Source organism: Agelaius tricolor, unplaced genomic scaffold (genome assembly GCF_023055355.1).
Source record: "Agelaius tricolor isolate 1412-34295 unplaced genomic scaffold, bAgeTri1.0.p SCAF_3, whole genome shotgun sequence".
NCBI classification, from domain to species: domain Eukaryota; kingdom Metazoa; phylum Chordata; class Aves; order Passeriformes; family Icteridae; genus Agelaius; species Agelaius tricolor.
In genome coordinates this window covers 16,935,373-16,955,471 of record NW_027269263.1, presented here as the reverse complement: position 1 = coordinate 16,955,471, position 20,099 = coordinate 16,935,373, and the positions used below count along the sequence as shown (strand labels likewise).

The 20,099-nt window shown below is 41.6% G+C and overlaps 1 protein-coding gene across 2 annotated transcripts in view; it reads right to left on the bottom strand.

The window, feature by feature from the left end:
* Window positions 1–18,220, bottom strand: part of RIC8B (RIC8 guanine nucleotide exchange factor B) — a 33,062-nt gene extending 14,842 nt beyond the window's left edge. The window contains exons 1-4 of one of the 2 annotated variants that reach the window (XM_071422702.1): window positions 17,994–18,220; window positions 14,391–14,438; window positions 5,468–6,076; window positions 2,916–3,010 (exon numbers count right to left, since the gene is read on the bottom strand). In XM_071422702.1, coding sequence (XP_071278803.1) covers window positions 2,916–3,010; window positions 5,468–6,076; window positions 14,391–14,438; window positions 17,994–18,110 — 869 coding nt within the window. In that variant the 5' untranslated portion in view covers window positions 18,111–18,220. Of the gene's footprint in view, window positions 1–2,915; window positions 3,011–5,467; window positions 6,077–7,653; window positions 8,017–14,390; window positions 14,439–17,993 lie in introns of those variants that run through there. The other variant, XM_071422703.1, reaches the window with a different exon arrangement.
* Between the last annotated feature and the right edge of the window lie 1,879 nt (window positions 18,221–20,099).

The window sequence follows — 20,099 nt, the reverse complement described above, 5'->3', positions numbered from 1 at the left end:
GTCAGTGACTGTGCACAGATATGCACAATAGTGTTTGCATTCCTACTCCAGGGGGTAGAAATACTGCCTATATTACTCTCTCCCTTTTGGCTTCCTACAGATCATTAATCACTGGGACATGACATCCACCCACTCATGCTCCCAGCCCCCTCCTGATATGCAAATTCAGAAGCAAAGGCCTATTTAGAGCCAGTGAATGCCTTGATTAAAACCTTGTTAGTGGGCAAAAATGACACTCACTCTAACATGTGGTACTTTAAGTTGTTCATATTCAAACATTAAGCAATGCCACAACAGAACCACAAGGACAATGCTGGGTACTAAAGTAGTTAAGATATTTTATGGCTAACTTCTGCTTTTTTATTAGAAATAGTCACACTGACAATCAGTACATCGTGGCTCAGGGCATGTGTCCAACACTCACTGTTCACCTAAAATAAATCCTCAACTTACACATTCAAAGCACAGCCATTCAAACTATGTGCTATAACAGGCTGCCAAAACCTTTCACTGAAGCATCTTAGGTTCTGCAGATTTACAAACTTAGGGAAGTGCAAGTAATCAGCAATCTTAAGAAATGTATTTGTACCTCCCCGATGCTTCATACATTTTATTCTGCATTCACAACTGTTTGTATTTCATTTTATTTTTAACACAGTTTTCATAATTGCCTTAGTGATAGGCTCCAGGAGGAAAGCAGAGCTGGAAGTTGTGCTCTGCTCTCTGACTCACACCTCATCTCTAGCAATAAAGATTGCACGGTCAGAGTCCAGCATGCTGAATAGCCCAAATGATGAGACAGGCCTCTCTCTTTTAGCTACATACTGCTAATAACAATTTACTCATTTCTTAGTGTGGCTCCTATCAGGAATTGAGTTTTGCTTGTCTGAATAGATCAGCGGACTGAAGTTGGGCCCTTTGATGAAGGCCCCAATCCATTTGAGGATTTGCAGGGGCATTACTTCTGAGTATAGCTTTTCTATTCCAGAGCTGTGATGAACAGTCTTGGTGGAAGGGTGTATTCATTTATTCTTTTATTGCATCCTTGCAGCATTCAAAGACACAACTCAGGTTCAGCAAAAAGGCTGAAATATTTGAATCGCAGCAGTCAAATCCTGCACGGTGCTCTTGCAGCACGTAAATCAAGATCGAATACCACAAGCAATGATGCTATACTTGCATTCTTTACTCTTCAGCTAACTTAACCAGCTACAGTTTGCTAACTGAGGGACAAAGCTGTTTTCTCAGCATAGCAGAAAGACTAATGCAGTGCTACCCTGAGTCTCTGCTGGAGAAGGGGGAACAACTGCCTTGATTCAAGGCAGTGATGTGTGTCCTCATTTATTTTGTGCTTCCCCCTCTCAGAATTACGGAGAACCTTTGCTTTGACTTGGTGTCTCCATAAGGCCCATGTGGGCAGCACTGCTACAAAAAATCTCCCTTGACACTGAAAAAGCAAGGACAGAAATCACATCAACACTACATCATCTTCACAGCTGCCTGCTTCTTTATGTAAAGCCCTTTCTGGATCTCAGCTGCAAGTGTGTGCAAAATCTAAAACCAAAAGGACCTGCATAACTTGCATCCTTTTGCAATAGCACAAGACAATTAAATTTTACAGGGCAATATATTTAACAGTGTGATCAGACTAGTCAGATTTCTGGACAAGAGAACAGATCTTGGGAAGAGCATCAGCTATATAATAGTTCTTGTAACTCTCTCATAATTGTTGATTTTATCCAAAACTTTTAAATTCTCCCAGCAGTAGGGATTTTATTCCTGCCAGTCCCTCCCTTAAAGGAGGCTGAGAGCACAAAGCACCCACCATAAGCAGCAGCAAAGAGAAAATACTAACTGCCCTTCAGGACACAGCACTAACTTCAGTCATGGCAACTACTGCAGCAGTATCCTAAATTACTCCAAACTAGTCTGCACCAGCTGAGAAGGGCTCTCTTGTAGGATTTTAGTGTTCACCTCCTAAGACTGTTGATCTCTAAGAGCTTTCCAAGACTTCAATCAAGGTCATTTAACACTTTCAAGATTGCTGGGTATGAAAAGCTGTATCCTTCTTCCTAGAGACTGGCTCAGCAGACCTTCTAAAGATCCAACAGTCAGATATGCAGACATTTCTGAAGAAGAAAATGGGCAACATTTCAGTGCTGAGGGAAGCTACTGTACTATCAGGCCCAGTGAACAGCTGACCTACTTGGCAAAAATAAGGGTGTCATAGAGAAAGAACAGTAACACTAAACAAGACCCACCACCTCACCACAAATAATCTGAATTTTGATTGAATTACTGGCTGCCCAATAATAATAGTTGGGTGCAGGACTGAGGAAAAAAAAACCAAACCACACACCTAAAACTGTGTGATTCACTCATCTTTGAAAAAAAAAATATTATTACCAAGGAAAATTATTGGTACTTCCAATAAAGCAGCATAGAACTATTGGGATAAAATATCAACTTGTTACTTCCACCCCAATCCATCAGAATTGCAAAACTTACATATAGAAATCTCAAAACACAGTGTTTCCATTAGTTTCTGTGCAAAACAACAGAAGTTGCATTCCACTTCAATTTTAACTACACTTACAACTTTCATATGTATTTTCATCCTCAGATACACACACGTGAACACAAAACCAAAATTTAAAAAAGGTGAGCTTCTTTATCAGTGACAGAAGATAACAATCTTGCCAGCCACCTTCTCTCTGGAAAACTGGATATGCTTAAACAATGTTTGAGGAAAACAGCTTTCATCAAAAAAAGATTAACAGTATTACCTCAAAATAAATTAAGTTTTCATTGTTTCTCAGATTTCTACTTTAGATTTTAGGCGAAGTAATTTCTATTTAGAAAAACCAACCAAACAAAAACCTTTTAACATAGATCAGCTCTGCAATTCTACCAACCTGTGCAACTCTTCAGTTTTTTCTTCAGTAGGGCCTGTGGTTAATAAGCAGTGTCGAAGGATGGCAGCCATGTAACGAAATTGATGAGATTCATTCTATATAAATATAAATTATGAAGATATTTTTTCATTTTGAAGATTGCAAGTAAGGCTTTCAGGTCACTAGAATAATAAAAGTTAAAGATGGAAAATACCTATTAGATCATAACATCCATCCCTATCAATAAAAGGACTGTACCTTTGTTTCACTGAATGCTTAATGGTACATAACTCTCATAAGCTCACTTTTTCAAAAGTCAAACCTTGTATAACTCACTGAGGTTTTTCCAGTTAAACTAGCCTTCATTAGTAGAAAACCCAGTTACAAGTGTTTGCTCAATTCCATACCACTATTACTAACACACCACTCTCTTTACTTCCTGTATTTACACCAGGCCACCTCTTCATCCATTTAGATTATGCATGTTCTTCACTTAATTTGTCTTCTCTTCATTTAGACCTTTTGCCAAGTTTCATTCCCTCCACCTAGTCTGTCTCTTTTTTCTAATTTCCTTGATACCTTTCCTCCATTCCATTAATAACTTCTCAGCAACCTTACTTGCCCTACCTTTTCCTCTCTCCAAGCAATCCCCCGTTTCCAATCTCCCACTACCAGACAGCAGCCACGCCATAGTACACCAGTAACTGCAACCATTTAGCTCTGTATCATTGTCCTCACCCTTTTTCAACAGCTCTTCTTGGCATCTGTCCTATGTTCTGGAATTTTGACCTGGCACAAAGCACCCAATGCATCTTTTGAAGGATCAGCATCAAAATCTGCCAATGTACCATCTGCAGATCTTGTCTGGCCTTGCTACTTTGAAACCATCTCCAGTCATTAAATACTGGTGTTTCAAGTGGTTCTCTCCACATTAGGATAGATCTTGTTTAGCTTTCACCCACATGCCCAACCTCTCTGCTCTCCTTTTATTTTCCATGTGTTCTGCTGTTTGGAATTTCTTCAAATTCTGCATCTTCAGCCCACTTCATTAGCATGCCTTTCACTCCTCTCCCAGATCATTAAAATTACCACTGGAATATTCACTAAGCAGAATGTCACCTACCATATCTGGCTAACAGCTAACAACCACTAAAAAGTTCTTTAATTTAAAAGTTCTCCGCTTTTAGGAATTTCTGGTAGAGTTATAATCGAAGCTTTATCTCAAAATGCAAATAAGCTTCTCATTAAAAAAAAAAAAAAAGCTACATGCATTCTTGGGATATTAAGGAGGAAAAGACAGTGAGCTGGGCTTTACATCTCTCCAGATTCAGTATTTTTTAAGAGTAAACCAACTTCCAGGTATCAAGAGTTTATCTCTCAAGAGGTGAACAGTTTCTTTTTCCAACTTTCCATATAACTGTGTTACATGCTTTTTTACCTCCAGAACAATCACCTGTCTATACGAAGAACTTTGACAAAGTTAAAGATACTTTTAATAAGGGTCTAAGTCAGGAATATAAACAGAAGAAAGAAACCTCACTTTCTTTATATTTCCTTGAAACTCAAATATTACCTTCTCTGATCCCTCCACAACTTAATCTTAAATTTCAGGATTTCTTATTCAGCATATCCTTGAGACATTAAAGCAAAGAATAAACTTCCAACTTTGCTCAAGTTTTACATTCCTTTAAGTTATAATTAATATCTGATTTGCTGTTTAGTCCAATGCACTAAAAAGAACAATTATTTGCAAGTTTTAACTAATGTAGAATTTTGATCAGCTTTATATGCTACATATTTACCATGTCCAATGGAAAGTAAATAACACTGTTCTAGAGACTATGATGTAGACTAAAAAGAAAGGTTCCCTATATAATTCTCCAGCTTTAGCACAGACTCAGGTTATTCAGAAAAGTTACCCTTGTAATTTCTGTTTATAAGTTTAAGGATGTAACACATAGGAAGCATATTCATCTAAGGAAAAAAAAAAGATCTGATATAACAACGAAAACAAACCAAGATAAACCTTATTCATAAGACATAACAATCAAAGTGTATTTTGTTCTTGTACTTGATCCCACCTAAAAAGATAATGATGAAGTCCAAAGCTGGTGTTGGGAGGATGGGACAAAGATATTAACAACAGTAGCACTCTTTCATCAGAGTTATTTGTTAAAAATGAGTTGATGTACTTATCATGCAACAGAGAAGTTCTCTCAGCTCTATCTACTGCCCTTTTGCCATAGTCCACAAGCTCCAAAGATGGAGCAATCTGGTACACTTAGATAAAGAAGTTTTTCCTAGCCAGATAATTATTAGTGAACAACATTTATTTTCTTTTGGAAATCTAAGACTTTTATGAAATAGTATTTTTTGCATTTTTGTATCTGAAAACATACAGTTTAAACTTGCATTAGGCAAGCCAAGCAGTTCTCCTAATACACAGAAAACATATGAATAAGATTTTCTGCCAAACTCGTAGCAGGAACAACAACTGCCGCCTGTGTATCTACCTGCTGATTCTTGCAGGCTAAACAAAATCAACTGAAGAAAGCACTTCAGCTAAGCCTTACCTTGCTGTGGACATTCCAGCTGTCAAGTGTTACATTAAATAGAGCCTTTAGTGCCTCAATGGCACAATCTGTCTCTTGCAAAGATAGAGGAAGCCTGTCACGATCTTCTGCTGCCTTATATTCTTCTGTCCATCTTACACTCAGGGAACTCTCCAAAGCCTGAGTCAAAACCTGCACCCCTTGTAGCTCCTGACGCAACTGTGCTCTAATATCTGTGTGCAGAAGGGACAAGAGGAAGAGGAGACGCAAATCAAAGCATTTAATGTCATCAACGAGCTGCCGGTCCTTACATTTCTGCAGAAGATTGCAGAGCATTGCTGCAAGATTCAGTTCCAAACTGAGCTTCTGTGCAACTGAACTATTAAAAACTATGTTACAGAGGCATTTTAAGGCTTCTACTATCACAGGAAATTCAGATACTCTCTCCAGTGGATCTTCCACAGTGTCCAGCTTTGCTAGCTTCATAAGGATCTGCATGTTCCTCTTTGTGGTAACAGGCACTAAAACCTTCTTGTCCCGGGAGAGAATCCGGAGGGCCTCCAGGCAGGCAACTTGACATGAAGTTTTTGTGTCTTTTTCAAGGATGTTTAGAATTCCTTCACACAGTTTCTAGGCAAACACAACAAAGAAAAAGGGGACAGTTTTAGTGTCAAAATACTGGTGGCAATAAGAAACTACTTTGCTAAGCTTCCATATAACTTTTGACGTTTTATCTCACTTGAGAAACTAGGTATTCCATATTAATGCTTCAAAATACATACTGTTACCAAAGGCCTCCAGAAAGCACCAAAAGCAGTTTTCCTCATGGACACAATCCAAATACATCAACATTTGCAGAAGCATTAAGCCAAAACGGCAGCTATTACCCACCACTGCCAGTACAGTATCAGGACTAAAATCTCCAGAAGAATAACAAAGTTAGAGAGAAGTGAAAGCAAAAATATGTCAAAGTACAACAGTCACACCTACAGCACCTGCAGAATTTTTAAGTCAAGGTTGTTTCAGTCAGGAGGCTGGGAGAAAAAGAAACCAAAATAACTGCTACTTAACATACAAGGATTAGTACTCCATGTTTGGTAACAGCTGTAATTTATGTGGCCTCTTCAACCTAATCCACAGACTTCTCCCATTTTAAGCATGACTCTAAGAAATAACAGCTCTGACACAGAAACACAATGCAGTTTTCCTTGAAGGCAGACTGGAGCAGTTCTACTAAAGCAGCAAAGCTGCTGCTTTATCAACACAGATTGTTGTTGATGTCAAAATAGTTCACAGATTCCTTATACCAACAGGACTGCAGGGGTAAATAATCACATAAATGCAGCATGGGAAAATACAACACTCCAATAATCTGCAGGTCAGAACTGTAACATCTGAATTACAGAAGCATTACCTTCTATAAGACAGAAATGGACAATCAATCAATCAAAGGGGAGAAAAGAGAGGCCAGAAGAGATTGCTTGATGTGAGAGGACTCCAGTGGGATTTTATGCCTTACACTCAAGACAACACAACTACTCATGGGTACTAGCGTCAGAAGTATAGTCACAAAGTGTTGCAGTGTGAAGCAATATCCTGGTTTAGCTATCCCAGTTTTCCAGGTGTGCCAACCTCTCCCTTCCCCTCCCCCTTGCCTCCTTGCTAAGTGCTGTCAGTCAATCTTAACATTCCAGCAAGGGCGTTGTCTGGTTGGTCAAGTTCAAAAGATGCTTCTCAGCCCTGGGGTCATTGGCCAGTCTAGGTGTCATTGTCCCCTGAGACTGCCCCACTTCCACCTGGTTGGTGGCACACCTACCCCTTCCCCTCCCGCTTTCCCCGGGCTTAAAAAGACACGGGACCATGCGGTCGGGATTCTGTTGGAGCTGTTACCAAGATTCGCAGATCTGTGACCATGGAATAAAACTCTGGATTAACCCTCTGGCAGAATCCGTCTCCTTTTCCTCTTCACCTTGCCTAAAGCCTTCCCATTAGAGGTAAATCATGAATTCCTGCTTGCCTGGACTTGTCCCAAGTGCCCAGCTGCCACTTCCAGCCAGCCAGGGGTGTCTCTGAGGTGAAAACACCACAGTTGCCACCTCTGGTCAAGCAGCAAGGGCCAGAAGAGCCCAGGGACGTTCCACCCGGCAATATTGGGATCATATTCCAATAACAAAGAAATTTTCAATACAACAGAAACTTCACTGTACCTCCTAGGACACAGTTTCTCCATGCTCCTCTCCTCCTCAGCTTGGTGTCTTGGCCATCAACATGAATAAATTACTGAAGAAGCCAGAGCAGCCACTGAGTGGAAGAGCCCTAAAGCAGAAGTCTACTTAGGACCCAAAATTCATATTGCGATCTCAGGGAGTCTGTGTCAAAAACATCATTACAAAAAGCACAGGAATACTAGTAAAGTATAAAATGGTGCTTGGTGAATGGTCTCTGGAATTCCACTTTCACTATCACCACCACAATGAAAAGGTGAGGAGCACTGAAGCCCATGACCCTGATACAAAGTTCAAAACAAAGATTCCACTTGGGACATGTAAGCCAGTATTATTACTGTGACGATTTACAATTAAAGCCAAAATAAAAAAATTAACAAAATCAAGAACAAACATTAAATCTAAAGCACATCTAGAACAGACACTCCAGAAGAATATGGGAGCAAACAACCCAAGACTTAAACTTGTTTTCTTTTAACTTCAAACATTAAAAGAAAATGTGCAAACAAAGTCAAACAGTAGGAACTCACAATATGATTTCTACAATGCTTGTCCTGGGGTTAAACCCATCCAAAAGCAACACCCAGACAACCAAGATCCTGACTGCGTTTCCACAGCACTGACTAGACAATCCAGTAAGAGCTTGAAAACAAGGAATGAGCCCCACCTCTTATCACACATGCAACATGACAAATGTTTTATCAGAATATTAGAGACACTACAGTACTAAAAACCCCACATGTGACCATCTGTACAGGCATATAGGTACTTACTGTGGCTGGAAAAAGACACTTAAGGACAGAGTTCTTCAGCAGTAACCTAGTGCTGCTCACACAGAACCACACAACTCCCTGATTTAAGCATGGTATGCTAGACCTGCACCGAATGTTTCTGAAGGTGGCAGCTTTGAAGTGTTTTTTAAAATGCCCAAAACAAAAAATGCCCAGTCTAGATCCACAGTCAAATTACCTAGTCACAGCTCAATTTCTTACAACAGTTCACTTTCTATTGCTGAGAGTTTTGCATACAATTAAGTCTGCTTTGCAAGCTGAAGTGTGGAGTCTGTTTCGTTTTTAGGAATAACACACAACTGAACAGACAGTTCACAGAACTCCAGAAAAATGCTAGTTTATTCTGTGTTTAAGCATTTTTCAACTAGACTTATCAGTTATTGTCTTCCTTGTTGGTAACAGCTGCTACAAGGTGGTCTGTAACAATTTATCCAAATTCTGAAACTTATTTGATTACATAGAGACCAAGCTGCTCAAATTCTAACTTAATTTTTTTCCCCATAAGTTTTACCCACCTGCTGTTATGAAAGCGTCACTGGAAAATGTCAAAAGCACTGCAGGAGGGATGCCAAAGGGCAATAACCTCCTGCTGACTTGCTGTGAGAGGTGGAAGTCTAACCTTCCCTCCATACAGTAAATGACATGGAATTTAATTAAAAATATAAAATCATCTCTTGGCTTCAAATCATAATGAAATGCAGCACCAGAAGAGTCTTAACTCTGAATAGTTGTACTAAACATAGATATAAAATAGAACTTTTTTTTTTTTTTAGAGATTTAGCAACCTGATTACAACTTAAGTGCTGACAAAGTTCTCTGGAGTTAAGACCCAGTGAGCCATCAAGAGTGATTTTAGAGGAAGCAGCAATCAGTTAGGGTATCCGTGACAGTGAACCACTGTTGGCTGATCCCAAGAGCCATCAGCAGCTCAGGAAAAGCTAGAGTATCTGATTATAATTGCAGAGCTATCCACGGAAAGATTCACCCTATTAGGAAATTGTCTCAGAGACAATTAAAACCAAATGCCATACAGCACATTTTCTGTTTTGGCCTTGATGGTACAAGGGAAATGATGCACAGAGGTAAGAGAAACAGGAAGAGATGTGACCACAACAACATTATTATGCTTTTCATTTTCTCTAGGTGGTGCTCTTTCTACCACCCTGTAGGCCACTAGCATGGCATAAGCTAGGGGCACAGATTTCATTTATGTGGTTGGAAATAAAAGCAAGCGAAAATTCAGACAGGAAGGAACCTCCCCCTTTCACAACACATATGATGACTGTTCCAGTTTCAGGGCCTTTGTTTGCTAACCTTTAGGTCACTGCAAGATTTTCCCATTCCTTTGTTTGGTGTTCTATCTTTTCAACATCTAGATAATATTTTGACTTTCATCAATCATGCTACAGCAAGCAATGTTTTTCATATACTTTTTCATACAGTCAAGGCAGTTTCTAGTTTTAACATTTTTTTATTGTAAAATCCATTAATTTCTCTGAAATTCAAGATTTCTCAGCTTTTGTGCGAATATTAACACAGAATAATGCACACCATTCCTTTTGTCTAGGCTGTAGTATTAAATCTTGTATTAAAACAGGAAGGCCAGAAAAACCCATTTGTCATCTTCTTTTGACAAATAAACTATTAACCTATTTTGGTCCTTTATCTTGACAGTGTAAAGCCACGATGCTAAGAAGCAACACAGCCCAGTAGAAAAAGACCTCTCCTGAGACAGAAGATGTGTGTTTTCTCCCTTGCTCAGCCACAGACCTGCTTTGTGACTTTGGGCCAAATACTTCCATTATCTTCCACTATCTTTGTTCACAGGCTGATTAGCCTGAGGTGAGGGGAGGGGATGGAAAGGAAAGCACAACTCTTCAGTTTCTGTGTTTTAATGTCTATTACGTTTCCGAGCTAAGCATCCATGGCAATAAGAAAGTAAGCCCAAGAATATTAGAAATATCAGTTACAACTTTCATTTCTCTGAAAGTCAAGACAACATTTATACAACATATATCATCAACTGTGCTGAATAACAGGACAATTAGATAACCTCCCCTGAGAAGACTGTGCCAAATTTTTGCCCATTTGTCTTTGTGGACAGATGTGGGTGGGAAGGTGTATACTTGCATTCCTTGAGGATTCAGCCTGCTTTATTTTGAGCACTTCATTGTTGAGCCTGCACTGATAACGGGAAGTTGGCTGTTTGGCAGGAGCCTGCCAGCTCTGACATGGCACACCACCAAGCTGAAGGTTTGAACACATGAGAGCAGGACAGTTCTGCAGGTGAGGTGAGGAGCACACTGAGCAATCCCTGTTGTCAGAACTGGTGGATTAAACACTTGCTTCAGAGTCACAGAAAGGTTAAATCCTGTGTAGCTGCACTCACAGCAGCTGCTGCTCACCTCACTGGACAGGGAGAGGGAGAACCCTTTTATCTTCTGTAATCACATGGTGAAAGGATGTTAAAAGGAAAGATGGGTTTCATGAACCTTAAGAGGTTTCAGTAAAAGCTGAAAAATGCTGGATGGGAATGGGCAGGACCACAGGGAATTAGAACAAACGCTCAGTATTAATGCAGGATACTTAGTACTTTTTCCTCTTACAGACTGGTACTCCCTTAAGGGGTTTTGGAGAAGTCAGAACAGTAACATCAACTAAAATACCACACAGTGTGCTCACAGGAGAACCTGAGCTTAATATTGTTACAGGACACTCACTAATAGACTTTAAAAGCTTACAACATATTTACTGGGAGGAGAAAAACTGTGCCTTGGTGGCTGCAGGAACCTTCAGACCTCCCTGAAACATCACAGCATCAACAGCACTAACTTAAGAATGAGGTTCTTCTAAGATTTAGAGTGTGACAGCATCTTGCTCCATCAACATACTTCACTCCTTCCAGAGTTAAAATATGGTACTGTACAGAGACTTAGAGAATCTCCCCACATCATGAATTTAACTGGTAGAGAAATCCCCACATACATTTGGTATGATTTACCACCAGCTATTTCAACACCTTGAAAACACTCACTGATGCAAGGGGAAAAGACTGTTTTGGGTGATTTTCTTCCCACTGAATTTTAGATCCATCATGTTCAAATCAAACCCAGACAATAACTCAAGAACACTGGTCTCAAATTCTGAAGATTTCTATTAAGAGACCCAACACAGTAAGCTGGACCTAACATAGCAGAAACCTGATGCTGCAAGTACTATAAGAGGTGAAGCAGACAGAAAGGTATGGAGCTGAAGAGGAAATAGTTCAGTCATATCAGGTAAGAATATGGCTTGTAAGTCACATTCTTACATTCGGCTACTGCTTCCCTTTTTTCCCCTTCCTCTTGCAAACTCAGTGCCTTCATTAAAAAGCCCTACTTGCCATCTTGGACAGATTTACTTCATCTGTTATATCACAGCAAATGGTGCCATGACAACTTCCAGCTGTGGAATGCTATGACCAGCCAGGCAATCAGTGCTGAGAGACATTTCCAGGGCACAAACAGTACTGTAATTTTCTTACCATCTAAAGTCTGTAAACAGCACAAACGTGTTGCTACTTCAGAAGCAGTATTTGGCCCCAACAAAGTATAAATAATGGAGAGCAAAGCTATTAAATAAGGATCAAGTGGTCCAAAAAACGCCTTCCTTTTTGTATTAGCATGTGAGCTTGAGCTGAAGCACCTGCTCTGCCAGAGAGAGTGAGTCACTACACCTGACAACTCTCTCCAAGGTGACTGCCTGGTCAAGTTAATAGGCATCCCTTTTCTGGAGTGGATTCCAGAACAGACCAACTGTTTGTCTCAACCATGCCATGGTGCTGTGAAGTGCTGCGGTTCTGGAGACTCAACTTTTTCCAGCAGAACACTGTCAAAAACTTCTTGACTGTGTGAGACAAATATTTCAGATTTCTAAGCGCTCATTAAACTCCTGAGAAACAACACCACTGCCTTTATTTCAGCTGCTATTCCAGAACACATTTACTTCCGGATGGCAATTTCTATACTGTTTACACAAAGAAACTGAAAACAGGCTTCCATAAATTCATATTTTTTATTAGTATATAATAAGTTAAGAAGGATTGGCACTGACTTGATGTGCCTGGTATCTGAGTGGATCTTAGAGTAAAACATAGATTGCCATCTGATTTATATCCAGAACACTCACCACAGATAGGCCAAGGCAGACACATACATCATTAGCCAACCAGGAAAAACACAAGGACAGCTCACATTACAATCTTGAGGTTTTATCACCCTGTGATGTATTACAGTCCTGTGGCTATGTTCAGATAGACAAACTTGATAGCATTACCTCTCTTCCTGTCTTCTGGAGGACAGAGCCTACTTTCCTCCTGGAATTCATTATCACAAACTCACTGCTGATTTAGTTAGGTTACAGCCTAAAACCATCATGCTTTGGTAGTCATATATCACTGCAGAACAATTTACTCAGTCCAATTAACCAGCTTCTAGTCAAGCCATAGTTTTGGCCTTTCTATCTTTTGTATTTTCAGCATGTCACTGGTGTGTATGGGTTGCTTAAAAAAAAAATCCTCATACTGTGTAACTTACATTCACCTCTCCAAACTCATTGTATTTATTTGGCTTCTGCCAATTTGGCCTTTGCTCTCTTGTCCTTTCCTGTGTTCTGCAGCTGGCAATCAATTTTTCAGACTAGACATTCGCTCAAGCACACTGTAAAAAGGGATGGGAGGGATGGTGAGGGAACAGAGGTAAGCACCAAGTCCAGATCCCAGGTGAGTTCTCCTACAGATCAGAAGGGACACACAGAGTCCATCACTACATCACTGAGTGTGAGCTTCCAGTAAAGCCATAGATAAAGCAAAGCTAAGAGGTCTTTGAGTCCTCTGTGTAACAAGGAATTGCAACTGAAGATTACAGTACAAACAACTTGGATTTGCAAATGCAAAAGACTGGCAGACTTATCATCCCATCCATTTCTACCAGAAAAAAAAAAAAAACAAAAAAAAACAAAAACAAACAAACAAAAAAAAACCACCCCAAAACATAACACCTTAAAATATTTAGATTTAGCATAAGATCGTGGAATGAAACAATGTGTGCCCAATTTCAGACAAGCTATCCTTGTAGGAATATTGCAATTCTGATTTCAAGCTTTGAGACTATTCCAGAAATAGCAGAAAGATACAGCCTCATTCACTAATGAACGTTTTCTGAATAAATATGCAAATCAGCCCCAAAGCTAATTACACAACAGAAAGAAAGGGGCTTGGTATTACATCTTACACTCTAAAAATAACAACAGGAAAAAAAAATTTCCATGTCCAAGCTTTAAATGCAAGGCTGTGAATGGATCCCAAAGGACGTGCTAAGCCCTACCACACCTGGACAGCTCAATTCACATTTCCCAGCTTTGACACCTGATGCATGTACCACATCTCACTGATTACAGCACCTTTGGAATAACAGGCTTCTGCAACCCAGTCTTCCTTATAGCTTAATAGTTTTCTTCTGTACTTATCCCTTCATCTTAATCCCTAGTGTTCTTTAAGCATCTCACATAGACAAGAAATACATCTGTCATATTGTTACCTGCTGAGAAGAGAGAAAATTGAAAAATCTATGGCAAAATTTTACCTCAGTAGATACAGAAGAGTATCTTTACATTTATTCTTCCACCTCATCTCAAATCCGTACCCAGCAAAATCATTTATAGGCTTTTCTGTAACTACTTTCATTCAACACTGAGAGCCTTTGCTAGGGGAATTTCAGAGAAAAAAGGGAATGTGTAGTTGTCATGTCTCTTGGAATGAAGAAGCAACAATTAAATTATAACTTTATACTCACTGCTTGCACCACTTCACAATGGCAGCTAAGTTGAGAGACTGCCTTTACTCTTAACTTCTACATTGAGGTATGCAGCTCTACAGCCTATTTTACTCACCCTTCTTTTGTCTTCATCTGCAGGGTCAAACCTGAAAGTGGCCCGATTCTGTAAGCAAAGACAAGAGTTTGTTTGTTACATGCACAGCAGCTGCAGAGGATGTAATACCAGCAAAACTATTCAAAACTCCAGGGCTCTGGTTAAACCAAGCCTCAGATAATGAGGCTACAACCATGCCCTCCTCTTCCCATCCTCCCCAACAGCAAAAGCTTCAGTAAGTGCCTCCAATGAAGAGTTTCACATTACTACTGGTGCAGAGCAAGCTTTTATCTGTGGGATGTGAGTCAACTACCTCACACATGGCACTTAACAGGGTGAAAAATGAGAGAGATTGCCTTGTGTTTTACACATACCTCACTACCCAGATTCTTCCCCAAACAGATCTTGCTTACAAGCTTTTGACTGCTCTGACTGTTCCAAACCAGAACCACCATGGCATCATCTTGCCCAGAAAACAAGTACTACAAATCAAATAAGCCTTGCTACAAAAACTACGAGTTTCTGTGTTCTGGCAGCTTCCAAAACACCTTACCAAGGTATTTGTTTCTCTGGTACAGTTAAACAAAAGATAGACATGGTCTAACTACAAGTCCTTATTTTTTATTAAACACTTCAAATAGCAGTCGGGCCTAGTTCCATGTTAGCACCCTGAAGAATGCTATTAGTGAAATATTACTCATCAGACAAAGAAAACAGCACTAATACCAGACATTTCTCTTAACATTTTAAAACTTCCAATATAAATGATCAAGCATGATTAACAGCTTCCAAAAAATTAAAATATCAATTTCTACATCTAACATGCAACTTGCTACATCATGCAAGCGACTGAAAACAAAAGTGACTTTCCATAGCACATTCATGGGCCTTCTTACCTTTCATGACCCAAGCTTACAATTACACAGAAAGGTTACCAACATCAATTAGAGCCTTGAGGATGTTAGGAAAATCATTCCCCTCCTCTCTCAATAATAGGCAAATAATCCCCTTCCTCTCTCTTACAGAGCTCCCAACTAGACAACAGGAGTTCAGCAACATGCCAATCAAAGACAGGTGAGCATTGAATGATGAGCAATTAACCAAGAGAATGCAACCTTTATGTTTGCACATGAACATTTTAGCAAGTTTACAAAAGCAATGTAGTGAGAACAAGCCTAAGCAGTAGAGCAACAGAGATTTGGAATAATCACTGCAAATAGGACAGCACAGAGAAGCACCAACAGACATATTAATTTCTCTCATTATGGTTATTCTATAGGCACTTGCACTTTGGAACTACACTTGATCCATCCTTCTTTTCAATTAAAGTATATTTCATTCGTTATTTGGAAAAAAAAAAACCAGGGAAACCTAAAGCTCTGGAACCTGGAGTACTCTGCCCAGTCTTTGCTGGCCCATAGACAAAGTGTCAGTAACAAAGTGTACAAAAAAAAGAGATAGAGGAAATATGATTAAAAAGTTTGAACAAGAAATGCAGTAAAGGCAATGTCATACTGAGACAGCATTAAAGTTTCTCACCCACTCCAAAAGAAGTATTTAGCTACACACTTAACTCCAAAACTTCATGCAAATACTTGAAATGTCAGAACACAAGGTGCATGAGCTCTCAACTCTGTCCTTGAAGATTCAACTCAAGCCTAAATAATTCACCTGGGAAAGCTGCTGAGAAGGCATAAAATCCAGTACAGCAAAATTAAGAAATTATGCTTGTGCATCCTTTCTGACAGAACACATTTAACATGGGGTCACTTTGAGGAGTAAGGACAGAAACAAAAGGTTCTTTCCAATCAGAATCATTCCTCTGTACCTCAGAGGTCAGTAAGTTAAAACAGATGTTCCATGAACTCCTGATCTACCAATCCTTCAGACAGAGTGCCCTCCAGCTGCATCAATCTCTACCTTTGAATTTCACCCAACGGCAGCCTATGTCAAGACTCAAGGTTCTTCTACAAGCCCAAGTTTGAGTGAAGAAATCAGTTACTGCCATTGTTTGTGGAGAGCTTTGTGGACAGTTGGCTAGCTGAGAAAGGTCACGGCGACATAATACCATTGGTTAAGTTAGAAGGGGACAGGTCTAGGACTCAGCAGTCAGTGTCCAACCACTGACAAGGACATTGTGCCCTTGGTGCAACAACAGGATAGAGGAGAGGATCTTTTGCCAAAAATATGAGGATAGTTTCAGCAGAATAACCACAAGAATGTAGAGGTAGTAACAAAATAACTATAGGAATATAGAAGTAGGCATGGTTGACCGATAAGTAATTAACCAATAACGAGCTCAGCTTTGCAATATGTATAAGCTTCATTAACACCAATATAAATATGTGTGAACTATCAATAAACTTCGAGACTTGCTGATCACTCATATTGAGTGCCGCATTTCTTCCGCCGATCCGACAATTGTTAGGTGTAAAATACGTTGCACTTAAGATAGCAAATTTCAAGACCCCTCTTAGAGGATGAATACCCACATCACATCCATGTTCATTTGGCTTCTCCCCTAACCAGAAAGCGATTTAATGAAACTTTAACTAAAGATCTGAATGTTCGTTCCTGAAACAGATTCCTAAATTTCAGTCAATAATTAGTTCAACATGACTGCACTTAAATTACAGCCAAAGCCAAACCCTGAGTCAGCACCAGCTTTAGAGACTTGTGTACCACTCACAGAAGCACATATACAAAGGACAGCCACCTGATGGGTTGAGACATAATCTTTCAGAATGGACTGTGCTGCTCTACTACAATCTAAGTGTCAAAATGCCCCTATCAGAAGGAGGGGGAGTAATAAAAGATTAACCCAACATATATTTTCACTCTGATTTTCACCTCCCCATATCAACAGGAAACACCTTCACTTCTTGTCTGAACATATCCATATCAGACTACAAAAGCAGTAGACCCTTACTACTTGTTCATACCTGCCAGCATTAAAAGCTCAACCTGCTCTAAGCTGTCTTCCCCTTTCGCTTTGCTTGGCCAGAAACACAGAAAAATGAAGCGGGGTCTGTCAGCCCATTTCACACACATCCCCTGAACACTGACACCGTCGCTGTCCAGGCGATGGAAAGCCCTCTCCATTCCCGGTGACAAAGGGCTGCCCACAAAGGGCAGCACCTCAGGCAGGTGGACAGGTACCAAGAGACCTCAGTGTTCTTCTATCCGACCCCTGCCTAGCGGTGTACGTAGGTTAAAAGATTTGTGACGCAAATGAACGCTATCGAACAGCTCCTTTTACAGCCGATCACCGATAACCCACACTACCCACTGGGCGTGCAGAACGCAAGACCGAACGTGCCGGGGCCGAGCTTTGAGCTCCCCTGGAAGTCTGCTTTCCTCCAGCCACTGCCACGGCTCTCCGCCCCGGCAGGGCCGCGGTGCCCTGCACGGCCTGTGAGCGGGGAGCGCACGGGAGGGGCGGGAAGCTGCGCCGGGCAGGGGCTGTGAGGGGCGGGGGCCATGGCGGTAGAGCGGTGAGCGCTGGGGACCCTCTGCAGAGCCCAGGTCCAGGACGATGCTGGCGGCGCTGCCGATGGCGGGCGGGGCGGGGCGGCGACAGCGCCGAGGGAGCGGCACAGAGGGGAGGGGGATGGGACCCGTTACCTCCTCGTTGTACCACGCCAGGACGCGCTCCACCGCCTCGGCGCCACCGCCGCCGTGCCCCTCCACGGCCTCCAGCACCGCGCCCAGCTCCGGGCCCGGCTCGGCGCCCCGCTCCATTCCCGACCGTCCCGTCCCGTCCCGTCCCGTCCGGCACCGCCGGCAGCGGCCGCGCCCCGCCCGCGCGCCGCAACCCGCGGCCCCTGACGCTCCCGACGCTCCGCGGAAGCCGCCCGGACTGCCAGGCAGCGTCCGCGCGCCATTGGCTGGAGGGGCCGACGGCGCGCACTCCCGACCCCTCCTATTGGCTGCCATCCCGTCGGCCAGCTATTGCGGAGAGAGGACTCCATCTCCCAGGATGCCCAACGGCGCGGCGGCCGGCGGGGTGTGCCGTGCTTTCTTGCCGCGGGGCACGATGGGTGCTGCAGTCCGTGCCCACAGCGCCCAGGGCTCCTACTGGGAAGAGCAGCGATAGCGCGCTCTCGGGACGCACGGCGGCACAGGGCATTGCCCGGCGCTTCCCTCCCTTTTCCTTAGGCTTGGCCGATTGTGTGCTCCCTGCGACCTGCCCTGTGCACACCGTGTCAGTCACAAGGCGAAGGGCTGCCACAGCTAGGCCTGGCTGCTTTTTCTTAAGCTTTTAGGCTTAAGCATCGCGGGCGAAGTCTGTGAGTGTTCCCTGAAGCGAGGCTTCGCCACAGCGTCTTGCAGCAAAACCAGTCTCAAGTCTAAGCTACCAGAGCAATGGTGATACACGAAAATTTTGCGTTTTGTTCAGGAGGTGGCAGGAGGGGAAGGTGTATTGGCAGAGCGAGGCAAAGGTGAACGGTGTCTCTATAAAGGTTTTGCAAGACCGCGTGTTTTAACCACTCTGAGCACATCCACAGCATTTCCAAACTCAAGGTGCCCTGTAATTGAAATTCATTGTCCAGAGAGCAGAAGATGATGTATTGAAGTTAACAAAACCCACTCCCCAAGTATCTTCATATGGAGCTGTGGCCGGTCTCTCCTCAAAATCTTTATTCCTTCAGTTTAGGAATCCGTGAGAAAGAGAAACCTTTAATCTCACAAATGACTGGTTCCATAGCAGAAAACACCAGTGAGGTTGCATCTGCAGATGGACAGAGCCCAGAGGTTGTCAGATGTGACGGTGCCTGTCTGCAGTGTTTAAGATGCAGACCCAAACCAGAACCTGAATTTCCTCCTTAGGGGTTTCTTGCCACAAGAACTGAAATATAAATCCAGAATAGCACAGTCACCGGACTGCAAGGAGTAACAAAATCCAGTCATCCAGTGTGCAGCCATTAATTCTGAGTCTGATCCACCTGTAAACTAACAGAGCTTTGGAGAGAAACCCAATGAAAAGAGTCCTTTGCTTGTTAGATTTACAACTCTATAAAAAAGTATAAGCCTGCTTAGATTTACTTCACAGCACAGCAAAACACTCATTTTACTTGCCTATAGTTATTTTTTTTTAAATTCCAAAACCTGAAAAATAAAGATTAGGAAACTGTTACTGCCCTTCAAAGGCACATTGTTATTCATCATCAACGTGTTTTAGTTTCCACTTTATGTAGTATATGAAGGATTAGGATTTCAATGAAAGAGAAGGACAGAATAAATTGCATCCTCTACCAAAGAACTGCCAGACCTTTTCAGATGGGTGCATACCACGAGCCCTTCCCATGTTAGTCAGCTTTATGTAAACCTTCCAAAGCAATGTCTGCCCCTGAATTTCATGGGTTTCAGGGTCAGTCACAACAGAATTGTGGGGCTGGGGAGGTCAGAGGCCATTTTTGTCAAAGGGTAACGACCTTTGCAGCAAGAGGTAGCCTGACAAAAACAGGATTCATGCTACTGAATGGAGGTCTCACTGCTCTTCCCCCACTGAGTCTTTTTTCTACCTGGTAATGAAAAATCTTGAAGAATTGTAGTGGATTTTTATAGGCATACATACATATATACATTTGTGTGTGTGTGTGTGTAGATCTGTTCAAAAATATTAAATGTGTTATGTCAGTTATGCTGTAATGTATAATATTAGTTTCTCTTCTACTGTATATATCTATCATTTATTATATGTCTTAGCCCATGAAAAAGATCACATCT